Source organism: Oncorhynchus mykiss, chromosome 18 (assembly GCF_013265735.2).
Source record: "Oncorhynchus mykiss isolate Arlee chromosome 18, USDA_OmykA_1.1, whole genome shotgun sequence".
Lineage (NCBI taxonomy): Eukaryota > Metazoa > Chordata > Actinopteri > Salmoniformes > Salmonidae > Oncorhynchus > Oncorhynchus mykiss.
The window spans coordinates 6,403,729-6,418,544 of NC_048582.1; the positions used below are offsets into that span (position 1 = coordinate 6,403,729).

Consider the following 14,816-nt stretch of genomic DNA (forward strand, 5'->3'; position numbering starts at 1 on the left):
GACCATTTTAAAAACAAACCAAAAAATATTGTACATGACTGTATTTTACACGAGTAAAGTCAGCGAGGACAAAGTCTGGAGCGGTGTTCGAATACCCACGCGAACATACCGTGTACCTGACACTCAACATCGCAAATAGTGCGGTCCGTATGTGTATTTTAACACCGCGCAGGTTGGAGTTTACACGGCCTGCTGTGTTCTGTTTTTATTCCTGTCATTGCAGTGGACAATAACGAGAGACGATACAACAGGAAAGAACGGTTAAAGAGTTGGGGAAAGAAGTCTATAGGCCAACCCAAATAAACCCAGATATAGACCTAATTCCATCAGTTCAGTTTTTATAGATTTCTTCCCCATTTCCAGAGAATAATGAAGATACATTGATATTGTACATGACTGTAGTCTACTGTATGACACTACAATTACATTATGAAAATATAGGAATAATGGATTTCTTCTAGGCTTATCTCTGTAAAAGTCCACAAATTCCAAATGTCACTCGAAATGCCTACTATGTTGATAATATTCAACATCATTGTTGTTCATATCATTTGAAAAGGTAGGAAAACAGGCGAGAAGGTGAGAAAACAGATGGACAAAGAAGTAAGACGAGGCTTTGCATTCTAAAAGTAGGCTACTGTATGGTCCATTCAGTCTAAATACATTGAAACCGCTCAAGCTCTACCGACGTCCTTCTACGTACGTACTTCTACGTCCGGTTACTCGATTTGATTGGAAGACGGAGCACACTCCCCTGTCATACGTCACTACTGCGCTCCCCTCAACCCGGACAGACATGGCGGCGTACATGATCACTTCAACCCTGCGAAGAGTTTTGCTTGTTGCTAAGGTGAGCTGTCAGTTATTGTAAACTTAATCTTGTAGCTAGTTATTTGAAATTCATGAAGAGCTCTTGCAAAACCGAAACATCCGACAATCTATGCCTTTTAATGCAAGTTTCTAGCACCACACAATCGGACATCTGTTCGCTAGCCTGCCAAGCCAGCAAGTCTGTCTGTCAAGCCAGCAAGTCTGCCTGTCACTCACACACCTTCTCTCAAGCCGTCTGTCTTCTTTTGAAGTTTGTAAGATGTAAGCATTCTCTACTCTGACATTTAAATGTTTAATTTCGCGGTATAAATGTTTAAGTTATTCGTATTAGAGAATGTACAGCTTCGTCCGTTCCTCCTCTGTCAATGTCAAAGCGTCCAACCCGTTAGCATCTTGCTAATAAGTTGTTACACTATATAACACAATCCTGAACTGGTCGAACCTTCACCACATGACTAAATATAACTGTCTTTGAATGAAAAACTGTCCTTGAATGTAACGTTGTGACCTGAACAGCAATCGTAATATCGGGATATGCCTTCGTTCCAGCTCAGCAATACTGGGCGCTGTTGGTGTAATAGAAACAACACCGCTGCCATCACGTTTAACCTTCACCTCTTTGTGATGTTCGGCATGTGTCCATTATAAAGAATAGCGAAGAGTGGTGTTTATGATGGTACTATAACGTTCATGTTTCTGAAATGTTTCCCCGCAGCATGCCTCTTTCCAGTCCAGATGCTGTGTGGCGTCCAGTCGAGTCCAGTACTCCACTGTTTATGATTCCAATGAGAAGGTAACATATGATTCACAGGGTGCAGGGCTGTCACAAGGATGCATGGAAGGCTAGGACCAATGGGGAGGCACTGAGCACATTTCAGGCGAGCGTCCGGCGAGCGTTTACAGTGAACAGAGGCTGTACCCTTACAGTTTTAGACAGACATGCTATTGGAGCATAATGTAGGCCTACCGACAAAACCAGTGGAGCAAATCCCATAACATTTAAACATGCAAATAGCTTTTGATATATATCCTACAGGGGATTGAAAGACAGCTCATGGGCCAATAGAATTCTACTCCGTTGTGCTCCAGCTCTGCCTACAACATCACAGACTCAATCTTGCAAAGTTAGATTTGTTTTGGCTTGTTGCGTTGAAAAGGGGCTGATATAATGTTGATTCGATCACAGAAAAACCCCTTTTTCCTTCGGAAAGTATTGAGACCCCCTGACTGACTTTTTCCACATTTTGTTACATTACAACCATATTCTAAATGGATTAAATCATCACCCCCCCATCAATATACACACAACCCATAATGACAAAGCAAAAACATTGTTTTAGAATTTGTTTTGCTAATTAAAAAAATATATAAAAAACTGAAATCACATTTACATACACTACTGGTCAAAAGTTGTACAACACCGCCTCATTCAAGGGTTTTTCTTTACATTGTAGAATAATATCGAAGACATCAAAACTATGGAATAACACATATGGAATCATGTAGTAACCAAAAAAAGTGTTAAACAAATCTAAATATATTTTAGATTTGAGATTCTTCAAAGTAGCCACCCTTTGCCTTGATGACAGCTTTGTACACTCTTGGCATTCTCTCAACCAGATTCATGAGGTAGTCACCTGGAATGCATTTCAATGAACAGGTTTGCCTTCTTAAAAGTTAATTTGTGGAATTTCTTTCCTTAATTCGTTTGAGCCAGTCAGTTGTGTTGTGATAAGGTATGGGTGGTATTGTCATTGAGGCAAAAAGTGGCTATTTGAAGAATCTCTCAGTCCCTGCCACTGAAAAATATCCCCAAAGCATGATGCTGCCACCTCCATGCTTCACCGTAGGGATGGTGCCAGGTTTCCTCCAGACATGATGCTGCCACCTCCGTGCTTCACTGTAGGGATGGTGCCAGGTTTCCTCCAGAAGTGATGCTTAACATTCAGGCCAAAGAGTTCAATCTTGGTTTCATCAGACCAGAGAATCTTGTTTCTCATGGTCTGAAAGTGTTTAGGTACCTTTTGGCAAACTCAAAGTGGGCAGTCATGTGCCTTTTACTGAGGAGTAGCTTCTGTCTGGCCACTCTACCATTAAGGCCTGATTGGTGGAGTGCTGCAAAGATGGTTGTCCTTCCAGAAGGTTCTCCCATCTCCACAGAGGATCTCTAGAGCTCTGTCAGAGTGACTATCAGGTTCTTGGTCAACTCCCCGACCAAGGCCCTTCTCCCCCGATTGATCAGTTTGGCCGGGTGGCCAGATCTATGATGGAGGCTAAGAATGATGGAGGCCACTATGTTATTGGGGACCTTGATTGCTGCAGGAATGTTTTGATACCCTTCCCCAGATCTGTGCCTCGACACAATCCTTTCTCGGAGCTCTACGGACAATTCCTTCGACCTCATGGCTTGGTTTTTGCTCTGACATGCACTGTCAACTGTGGGACCTTATATAGACAGCTGTGTGCCTTTCCAAATCATGTCCAATGCATTGAATTTACCACAGGTGGACTCCATTCAAGTTGTAGAAACATCTCAAGGATGATCAATGTTAACAGGATGCACCTGAGCTCAATTTCGAGTCTCATAACGAAGGGTCTGAATACTACTAAGCAATTTTTTTATTTTTATTTTATAAATTTGCAAACATTAAAAAAAAAAACTTTTTCTCTGTTTCATTATGGGGCAATGCATATAGATGCTGAGGATTTAAAAAAATCGTATTTAATCCATTTTAGAATAAGGCTGTAACGTACCAAAATGTGGAAAAAGTCGAGGGGTCTGAATACTTTCCGAAGGCCCTGTAGTGCAAACTAATGGGGTGAACTCAGTGGCGTTCAGTCTCTAAAGGTGCAGTATAGAGGGAACATTGGATAGGAGTAGTATGGCTCACTGGGTGCAGGGTTGTCACATGATGCCAGGAAGGATAGGAGTAGTATGGCTCACTGGGTGCAGGGTTGTCACATGATGCCAGGAAGGATAGGAGTAGTATGGCTCACTGGGTGCAGGGTTGTCACATGATGCCAGGAAGGATAGGAGTAGTATGGCTCACTGGGTGCAGGGTTGTCACATGATGCCAGGAAGGATAGGAGTAGTTCTGTATTGAAATGAAATACAGTACTTTGTGTTGACAGACCTCTGATTAAATGCAGTACTTTGTGTTGACAGACCTCTGATTAAATGCAGTACTTTGTGTTGACAGACCTCTGATTTAAAAACAGTACTTTGTGTTGACAGACCTCTGATTAAATGCAGTACTTTGTGTTGACAGACCTCTGATTAAATGCAGTACTTTGTGTTGACAGACCTCTGATTAAATGCAGTACTTTGTGTTGACAGACCTCTGATTTAAAAACAGTACTTTGTCATGACTTGTGGAGGTTTGTCAACATGAACCTGAGTCACACAGAATGCATTTTATTTGTTGCTAGCAGAGTATTATCCTTTCTCTCTAAATGTTACAAGGGGAAACCTTAATTTCCCTCCATCCCCAATATAAACAACATGTCACATCCTCCTAGCTTTGTCCTTTCATCTTCAAACCGCCAACCTTGCCTCTGGCCATAGTGTTTAGCAGTAGGACAGGCAGGGGGTTGAGCTGTGAGTGGGGGGGGAGAGGGGACAGAGGAAAGACGTTTCATTTAATAAGGTGTTCAGACCAGAGGAACGGAAAGACAGAACCAGACGCTTTCACTTACTGTGTTTCTACGTGTTTACTGGTACACACACACACACACACACACACACACACAGGAGCAAATGATTTGTTGTGACAATGAGTTCCCAAACTAATCTCTTTCTTCCCTTTCACCCTACTAGACCTTTGATAAGATCCTTATTGCAAACAGAGGAGAGATCGCCTGCAGGGTAAGACTGTGTGTTAACTAAGCATCACCGGTTCTCAGGTTAAAAGACAGAGAGACAGGATGAAAGCCCTCCTAAGCTACACCGTGTCTCATCTCTCTACTGCGCCTATAGCAGGTCTATAGCACCTAGTAAACATTATAGACTATTATTATTATTGATGTATTGAATAGAAGCTGATCACACGTCTTCTTCATTGTCTCTGGCAGGTGATGAAAACATGTAAGAAGATGGGTATCAAAACAGTGGCGGTGCACAGTGATGTCGACGCCAGCGCGGTAAGTCTGTCTGCTCTGTAGAGGTGGTGTGTGGGGGTAAGTCTGTCTGCTCTGTAGAGGTGGTGTGTGGGGGTAAGTCTGTCTGCTCTGTAGAGGTGGTGTGTGGGCGTAAGTCTGTCTGGTCTATAGAGGTGGTGTGTGGGGGTAAGTCTGTCTGGTCTGTAGAGGTGGTGTGTGGGGGTAAGTCTGTCTGGTCTGTAGAGGTGGTGTGTGGGGGTAAGTCTGTCTGCTCTGTAGATGTGGTGTGTGGGGGTAAGTCTGTCTGGTCTGTAGAGGTGGTGTGTGGGGGTAAGTCTGTCTGGTCTGTAGAGGTGGTGTGTGGGGGTAAGTCTGTCTGGTCTGTAGATGTGGTGTGTGGGGGTAAGTCTGTCTGCTCTGTAGAGGTGGTGTGTGGGGGTAAGTCTGTCTGCTCTGTAGAGGTGGTGTGTGGGGGTAAGTCTGTCTGCTCTGTATAGGTGGGGGTAAGTCTGTCTGCTCTGTAGAGGTGGTGTGGGGGTAAGTCTGTCTGCTCTGTAGAGGTGGTGTGGGGGTAAGTCTGTCTGCTCTGTAGAGGTGGTGTGAAGGGGATGTTGGTGTCTAGTAGAAGATGGAAAGTAAAGTAGATGGATCTCCATTACTAACCTGGTGTGTTTTATTGACCCCATACAGCCAGAGGTATTGTGTTATATTGACCCCATACAGCCAGAGGCATTGTGTTATATTGACCCCATACAGCCAGAGGCATTGAGGTGTGTTATAATGACCCCATACAGCCAGAGGTATTGAGGTGTGTTATAATGACCCCATACAGCCAGAGGTATTGAGGTGGTGTGTTATAATGACCCCATACAACCAGAGGTATTGTTATAATGACCCAATACAGCCAGAGGTATGGTGTTATAATGACCCCATACAGCCAGAGGTATTGTGGTGGTGTGTTATATTGACCGCATACAACCAGAGGTATTGTTATATTGACCCCATACAGCCAGAGGTATTGAGGTGTGTTATATTGACCCCATACAGCCAGAGGTATTGAGGTGTGTTATATTGACCCCATACAGCCAGAGGTATTGAGGTGTGTTATATTGACCGCATACAACCAGAGGTATTGAGGTGTGTTATATTGACCCCATACAACCAGAGGTATTGAGGTGTGCTATAATGACCCCATACAACCAGAGGTATTGAGGTGTGTTATATTGACCCCATACAACCAGAGGTATTGAGGTGTGCTATAATGACCCCATACAGCCAGAGGTATTGAGGTGTGCTATAATGACCCCATACAACCAGAGGTATTGAGGTGTGTTATATTGACCCCATACAGCCAGAGGTATTGAGGTGTGTTATATTGACCGCATACAACCAGAGGTATTGTTATACTGACCCCATACAACCAGAGGTATTGAGGTGTGCTATAATGACCCCATACAGCCAGAGGTATTGAGGTGTGCTATAATGACCCCATACAACCAGAGGTATTGAGGTGTGTTATATTGACCCCATACAGCCAGAGGTATTGAGGTGTGTTATATTGACCCCATACAGCCAGAGGTATTGAGGTGTGTTATATTGACCCCATACAGCCAGAGGTATTGAGGTGTGTTATATTGACCGCATACAACCAGAGGTATTGAGGTGTGTTATAATGACCCCATACAGCCAGAGGTATTGAGGTGGTGTGTTATAATGACCCCATACAACCAGAGGTATTGAGGTGGTGTGTTATAATGACCCCATACAGCCAGAGGTATTGTGGTGGTGTGTTATATTGACCGCATACAACCAGAGGTATTGAGGTGGTGTGTTATAATGACCCCATACAGCCAGAGGGATTGTGTTATATTGACCCCATACAACCAGAGGTATTGAGGTGGTGTGTTATAATGACCCCATACAACCAGAGCGATTGAGGTGGTGTGTTATATTGACCCCATACAGCCAGACGTATTGAGGGGGTGTGTTATAATGACCCCATACAGCCAGAGGTGGTGTGTTATAATGACCTCATACAGCCAGAGGTATTGAGGTGGTGTGTTATAATGACCCCATACAGCCAGAGGTATTGAGGTGGTGTGTTATAATGACCCCATACAGCCAGAGGTATTGAGGTGGTGTGTTATAATGACCCCATACAGCCAGAGGTATTGAGGTGGTGTGTTATAATGACCCCATACAGCCAGAGGTATTGAGGTGGTGTGTTATAATGACCCCATACAGCCAGAGGGATTGTGTTATAATGACCCCATACAGCCAGAGGTATTGAGGTGGTGTGTTATAATGACCCCATACAGCCAGAGGTATTGAGGTGGTGTGTTATAATGACCCCATACAGCCAGAGGTATTGTGTTATAATGACCGCTACATGAGAAGGTTAGTTGTATTTACAGGCTGGTTTAATGACATAGTAGGCCTTTAACTGGGTGTGAAAGTGACTTTCCAGCACTGAGCTCCTCTATTGGTCAGACGGGTGGGTAGACACGGTTGTTTATTGGGCTCCTCTAGTTGCCAAGCTGAGTAACATTCCTAAACGTTGACCAGGACACAGGGTGTAGATGGGGGACTGTTGAGTACCCACCTTGACGTTGACCAGGACACAGGGGGTAGATGGGGGACTGTTGAGTACCCACCAAAATGTGCTCCGGAGGCTCTATGGTTGATGTTAATATTGTTGTAGGTCAATGGACCAAGTACAGCCCGAGGTAAGACGGCCCACGTAATAGTGAGGTCCCATTGACCTGTGGATGTGTTGGACAGGTTTTGAAGTGGTGTTTAGCTGTGGAGCAGACATGATGCCTCCCTTAGCACTTCTTTGTTAAGAGACGCAGGGAACCAACTGGCCTGTAACCCCCCCCCCCCCCCCCCCCCCCCTACACACACACACCTACACACACACCTACACACACACCTACACACGCACACACACTCCTTCTGCCACCTTGTTGATCCAGATGTTGATGTTAATCCCGTGGAATGTGTCCTGGTGGTGACAGTGTCTGTCACTCAATCTGCTGAGGGTCTGGCTCTGTGAGGACGGGGGCTGGTGATGTGAGATTTAGAAGATGATATGGCTGCCTGGCCTTGATGTGGTTTTCAAAATACCACTCTCACCCAATGAATAATGTATTTCTTGTTTTACAACCTGTTTAATTGAACAGAAAATGTCTGTGTCAGATGAATGGATCACAGTTGATGTTTTGGCTAGTTTGTCCTCTTGAATATTGAGTTATTTAAAATGATGCTACAGAGATTTTGTATAATTTCAGCCAGTAGTTGAAAGTAGCGCTCGAGCCAAAACGTCATCCATTTTGTGTGATGCGTTGGGTCCTGCAAAAAAAACAAAGTGTTTAAGATCCCGTTCTGTCTGTGGTGCCTCCGGTGTCTGTGGTGCCTCCGGTGTCTGTGGTGCATCCGGTGTCTGTGGTGCCTCCGGTGTCTGTGGTGCCTCCGGTGTCTGTGGTGCCTCCGGTGTCTGTGGTGCCTCCGGTGTCTGTGGTGCCTCCGGTGTCTGTGGTGCCTCCGGTGTCTGTGGTGCCTCCGGTGTCTGTGGTGCCTCCGGTGTCTGTGGTAGTATCTGTGTGTGCGGTAGTGCCTGTGTCTGTGGTAGTGTCTGTGTCTGTGGTAGTGTCTGTGTCTGTGGTAGTGTCTGTGTCTGTGGTAGTGTCTGTGTCTGCGGTAGTGCCTGTGTCTGTGGTAGTGCCTGTGTCTGTGGTAGTGCCTGTGTCTGTGGTAGTGCCTGTGTCTGTGGTAGTGTCTGTGTCTGTGGTAGTGTCTGTGTCTGCGGTAGTGCCTGTGTCTGTGGTAGTGCCTGTGTCTGTGGTAGTGCCTGTGTCTGCGGTAGTGCCTGTGTCTGCGGTAGTGCCTGTGTCTGTGGTAGTAGCTGCGTACCATATGATTGTGGCTTGACGCTTTGGCCTCATTTGAATAAATACTTGTTTTTCTCTGTGCCGCCTCAGGTCCATGTGAAGATGGCTGACGAGGCAGTGTGTGTAGGCCCCGCCCCCACCAACAAGAGCTACCTCAACATGGACGCCATCATGGACGCTATCAGGAAGACTGGATCCCAGGCCGTGAGACTTACGACACACGTTGACACACACACACACACACACATCAACTTTTAAACACATGCACCAACATTTAAACACACACGGTTGTGTTTGCTGATGTGTTTTGAGACCTTTTCTCTTCTGTCTCTGAAGGTGCATCCAGGCTACGGTTTTCTGTCTGAAAATAAAGAGTTTGCCAAGAGACTGGTGAGTCGTGCTGGGATTTACAACTGTTGGGAACACACACACACACACACCTCTCTCTGTATATCCCCCTCTGTTTCCCTTATCAACAGGCTTCGGAACCCCCTGAAGTTAATTTTATTAAGGGTGTGATTCTCCGGGTGAAAACCTGATATGAAAACTTAACACACAGACGCCAAAAGACTCACTTCATGATAAGAAAATGTAACATCTTTCACAATTATTTTAAGTCATTTACTTTAAAGGAAAATGTTTTCTCAGTTATACCTCCACATTACATGGCCCCAATGTCTTGCAGACAGACACAAGACTTGACAACTTAAATAAAGGTTATATAAAAAATTTAAAAATACAAGACCCCTCCGACGTTTAGCTGATGACCCACATCGAACCATGCCGTTATGCAAGGCTGTGTTAGTACTGCAAATCTATAACTCACCTAGTTCCACAGGTAAATAACAACATGCTTATTTACCTCATGGTTAACTAAGTACCTCTCCCACCATCATTCAATGTCCTAAAACAACCCTGACATCTCTCCCTCCCATTGAATACAGTCAGTTGTACAACTTACTAGGTATTCCCCTTTTCCCTTCCTGTTGTGGCATATCATGCAAGGCACCCGGAGGTGGGCCGTAGTACATTGAAGCTAATCCCACAGGTATAAATGGCCTATTTTCCTTCATTGGAACTAAAAGATGTCGTACCCACTCCCATGATTTGGATCAACCGCAATGCCCAGTGTCCCCGACTCCTATTGTGTTGCCCTGGAGCAAGGCTCTTGCTCGGTATGTGAGTGGGCCGTCCGCTCGGCCGTCCGCTGCCCTATGGGAGCCTGCTGTGGAAATGGAGATGTCATTACATTAGCAACTCAAAGGACATCCCCCTCCTGTAACAGTGGGGGAATAGTTAGTGCCAGATTTACGCATTGCAAAACCCTCTGGGAGTGGGGGCAATGTCCGTATGCCTCTGGACTCGGGGTAAAGCCGGGGGGGGGGATTAGGGTAAGGGTTCTGTTAGCATGAGAAAGAACCTCAGGCTGAATAGAGCTGGAGGGATATGGGGGATGGATGGAGTATAGTAGAATGTATTGTCCCTCAATGCGTCGGTGGATCCCCACCCCCCTCGTTTCAAAATAAATGTGTAATTATTTTTGGGGACTTTTGCAGACGGACACAAGCATTTCACACTTGTGTTGAGCACTCTAGGACACGTGCACCCACTTAACTCAGGGGTCCGATTACACCTCCTCTTATTGTTGGAGACTCATTTGTTTGCGCATGGCAAAATGGCGTGTGGTGCTCCGCTCACCAGTGTGTTAAGAACAGCCGTTTGGACGTGAGAGGATGAGGCAGGTCTGGAAAGGCTCAGCCAGGTTTATTATGATGTAAATAGTGAGATGTCACAACATGGCACCAGAGGGAGGGAGGATCGATGTTTGTCATTGTGTCTTCATTTAGAGCAGTGTTTCCTCAACTCCGTCCTGCCCCCCCCCCCCCCCCCCCCCGCTTGATGATGAGTGGGTTATTGGAATCAGCGTAACGAACTAAAACGTGCACCCGGGGGAGGGGCCCCAGGACTGAGTTGGGGAAACACTGATTTAGAGGATGATAGGTTGTGTGTTTTTCATTGTGTCCTCGTCTAAAGGACAGATGCTTGTTGTTGTTAAACTAAAAACATTGGTTTAAAATCGGACAGTGTTGTTTTATATCCATTTATTTTATTTTGGATCCTGCGACTCTGTTGGGCTAAATTGCTGTGAGCGCTGCTATCGGTCTCAAGACACCAAAGCCCAGCTAGCCTCGCTGTCTTGGCGGTCTCAAGACACCAAAGCCCAGCTAGCCTCGCTGTCTTGGCGGTCTCAAGACACCAAATCCCAGCTAGCCCAACTGTCTTGGCGGTCTCAAGACACCAAAGCCCAGCTAGCCTCGCTGTCTTGGCGGTCTCAAGACACCAAAGCCCAGCTAGCCTCGCTGTCTTGGCGGTCTCAAGACACCAAAGCCCAGCTATCCTCGCTGTCTTGGCGGTCTCAAGACACCAAAGCCCAGCTAGCCTCGCTGTCTTGGCGGTCTCAAGACACCAAAGCCCAGCTATCCTCGCTGTCTTGGCGGTCTCAAGACACCAAAGCCCAGCTAGCCTCGCTGTCTTGGCGGTCTCAAGACACCAAAGCCCAGCTAGCCTCGCTGTCTTGGCGGTCTCAAGACACCAAAGCCCAGCTAGCCTCGCTGTCTTGGCGGTCTCAAGACACCAAAGCCCAGCTAGCCTCACTGTCTTGGCGGTCTCAAGACACCAAAGCCCAGCTAGCCTCGCTGTCTTGGCGGTCTCAAATGGAGGCCGGTATTGAAAGTTTCCAGTGCTGCAGGGAGCTGTGTTTACTTTGTTCCCGGGACGATGTGGACCAGGGTGACTTTCAATGGAGTAACTGCTTGTGGAAGACTACAGCAGCAAAGTAGCTACTTTAATCAAGTGGCAAACCAACACAAGCTACTGGGGAACCCACGCCCACCTACTTTTCCATTTTCTTCCACCCCATTAGCCAGACGCCGCTTTGTTCGAGTGGAAGTATCGCCGCCGTGTCGGCTCTCCACAGCCGACAGGCCAGTGCTCCGCAGGGTTCCTTCTCTGAAGGGTCTCCCCCTTCCCTGGAGAACGGAGTTGTTCTCGACCCAACCAACCAGCCACGGAGGTACGTCACTCGTCGTGGAAGTCGAAGGAGGCGTCCTCTGGCAACGGGGGTCTCCATGGAGATGTTGAGCCCAGAACTGACACAGACCAGGAACAGCTTTGCCGCACTGGATCCAGAGGTTCCGGCGCCTTCTTCCTTGAGGGCTTCCCATTCGAGATCGGATCCGGAGGTACCTGCATCTTCGTCCTCGGTCCCGTCTACCTCACCGGTGGCTCCTATCTCAGGTTCAGATCCTCGGAGCTCCCACCCTCAACAGACCGTGAGGCTGCCTGAGAAACCGGTCCATTCAATATCACCAGCGCTATGGTGAGAAACATCTCAGTCCCCAAGGCAAAAACCCTGTGTTACCCAGGAGAACGAGTACAGGACATAACAAGCCTGCTTCAGACTGTTCTACCACAGGAGCACGAGTACAGGACATAACAAGCCTGCTTCAGACTGTTCTACCACAGGAGCACGAGTACAGGACATAACAAGGCTGCTTCCGACTGTTCTACCACAGGAGCACGAGTACAGGACATAAGGCTGCTTCAGACTGTTCTACCACAGGAGCACGAGTACAGGACATAACAAGCCTGCTTCAGACTGTTCTACCACAGGAGCATGAGTACAGGACATAACAAGCCTGCTTCAGACTGTTCTACCACAGGAGCACGAGTACAGGACATAAGGTTGATTCAAACTGTTCTACCACAGATGCCGGGAGCTGACACTGTCGTAGTCCATGTGGGGTCAAACGACACCAGGAGGGCTAGCTAGGAACATTTGAAAATGTATTTTAAAGAACTGATTTTAGCATTAAGATTCCAAAAAACGGCCAATCATTTCAGGTCCAGTACCATCGTTGGGTGTGAAAGATTCAGCAGACTGCTGGCATTACACATCTGGCTGAACGACTACTGTAGACTACTGTAGACTGCTGTAGACTACTGTAGACTACTGTAGCTCTGTAGACTACTGTAGACTACTGTAGACTACTGTAGACTACTGTAGCTCTGTAGACTACTGTAGACTACTGTAGCTCTGTAGACTACTGTAGCTCTGTAGACTACTGTAGACTACTGTAGCTCTGTAGACTACTGTAGACTACTGTAGCTCTGTAGACTACTGTAGACTACTGTAGCTCTGTAGACTACTGTAGACTACTGTAGCTCTGTAGACTACTGTAGACTACTGTAGACTACTGTAGCTCTGTATACTACTGTAGACTACTGTAGACTACTGTAGCTCTGTAGACTACTGTAGCTCTGTAGACTACTGTAGATTACTGTAGCTCTGTAGACTACTGTAGCTCTGTAGACTACTGTAGACTACTGTAGCTCTGTAGACTACTGTAGCTCTGTAGACTACTGTAGCTCTGTAGACTTCTGTAGACTACTGTAGCTCTGTAGACTACTGTAGACTACTGTAGCTCTGTAGACTACTGTAGCTCTGTAGACTACTGTAGCTCTGTAGATTACTGTAGCTCTGTCGATTACTGTAGCTCTGTAGACTACTGTAGCTCTGTAGACTACTGTAGCTCTGTAGATTACTGTAGCTCTGTAGATTACTGTAGCTCTGTAGACTACTGTAGCTCTGTAGATTACTGTAGCTCTGTAGATTACTGTAGCTCTGTAGATTACTGTAGCTCTGTAGACTACTGTAGCTCTGTAGACTTCTGTAGACTTCTGTAGACTACTGTAGACTACTGTAGCTCTGTAGATTACTGTAGACTACTGTAGCTCTGTAGATTACTGTAGCTCTGCTGGAGTCACTTTTATTGATAACTTTGACACCTTCTGGAAACAGAAGATACTCTACAGGAATGACAGAGTCCATCCAAATCATCTTGGCTCCTGGACTCCGTCCACGCGTTTCAAGGCTGCGTTGAAACAATGACTGGTAAATGATCCAAAGACCAGCTCAGTTAATCCCTACCATTGTGACAATGAGTCGTCATAATGCTGCATCAAATGTACATGATCTTAGGGGCATCGGCAAACACAATGGAAGTCATTTAATTTATGTACCCCTAATTACCCCGAATACTTATTTTAATCCTACAGCTATTGTAAGCAGTAATCATGAGCCTAGGAACCAGAGTTACACTGTTATCACTGAGGCGGTGTCCTAGTAGGAAGCCCACTTCATGCAGCTCACCCTGCACTATCAGCTCCAATGTAAATAACGTGAGGAAGTCTACTTCTGACAAACTTCCCAGTGAAGCGTTAAAAACAATCTAGCAACCCAGGAAAGTGCTAAGAAATAGCCCATATTAACATGCGTAGACTAAGAGACAAGGTCCATGAAGTCTATAACTTGATAGTAACATTTTATATTCTGACTATCTTTGAAACTCACTTAGATAATACCATTCTTACAGTGGTAGCAATACATGGTTATAACATCTACAGGAAAGACAGAAATGCCAACGGAGGCGGTGTTGTGGTCTATATTCAGAACCACATTCCTGTAAAACTTAGAGACAATATAATGTTATATACTATTGAAGTAATATGGCTACAGGTTCATCTGCCTCACCTAAAGCCCATTCTGGTGGGAAGCTGCTATAGACCACCAAGTGCTAACAGTCAGTATCTGGATAATATGTGTGAACTGCTTGATAATGTGATATCAACAGAGAAGTATATTGTCTGGGTGATTTAAATAGTGATTGGCTCTCATCAAGCTGCCCACTCAAGAAAAGACTTCAAACTGTAATCAGTGTCTGCAACCTGGTTCAGGTTGTCAGTCAACCTACCAGGGTAGTTAAACAACACAGGAATGAAATCATCAACATGTATGTATTAATCACATTTTTACTAATGCTGCTGAAATGAGCTTGAAAGCAGTATTTAAATCCATGGGATTTAGTGATCACAATATTGTAGCCATATCTAGAAAAACCACAGTTACAAAGGCTGGGCCTGATATAGTGTATAAGA

The 14,816-nt window shown here is 45.8% G+C and overlaps 1 protein-coding gene across 2 annotated transcripts in view; it reads left to right on the forward strand.

The window, feature by feature from the left end:
* The first annotated feature begins 704 nt into the window (after nucleotides 1-704).
* LOC110496964 (propionyl-CoA carboxylase alpha chain, mitochondrial) overlaps nucleotides 705-14,816 on the forward strand; it is a 55,499-nt gene continuing 41,387 nt past the window's right edge. For both annotated transcript variants that reach the window (XR_005037353.1, XM_036951488.1), the window contains exons 1-6: nucleotides 705-850; nucleotides 1,547-1,624; nucleotides 4,649-4,696; nucleotides 4,903-4,971; nucleotides 8,910-9,023; nucleotides 9,156-9,209. Coding sequence is in view for 1 of the 2 variants with exons in the window: in XM_036951488.1 (XP_036807383.1) it covers nucleotides 797-850; nucleotides 1,547-1,624; nucleotides 4,649-4,696; nucleotides 4,903-4,971; nucleotides 8,910-9,023; nucleotides 9,156-9,209 (417 nt within the window). In the remaining variant the exon portion in view is untranslated. The remainder of the gene's footprint in view (nucleotides 851-1,546; nucleotides 1,625-4,648; nucleotides 4,697-4,902; nucleotides 4,972-8,909; nucleotides 9,024-9,155; nucleotides 9,210-14,816) is intronic.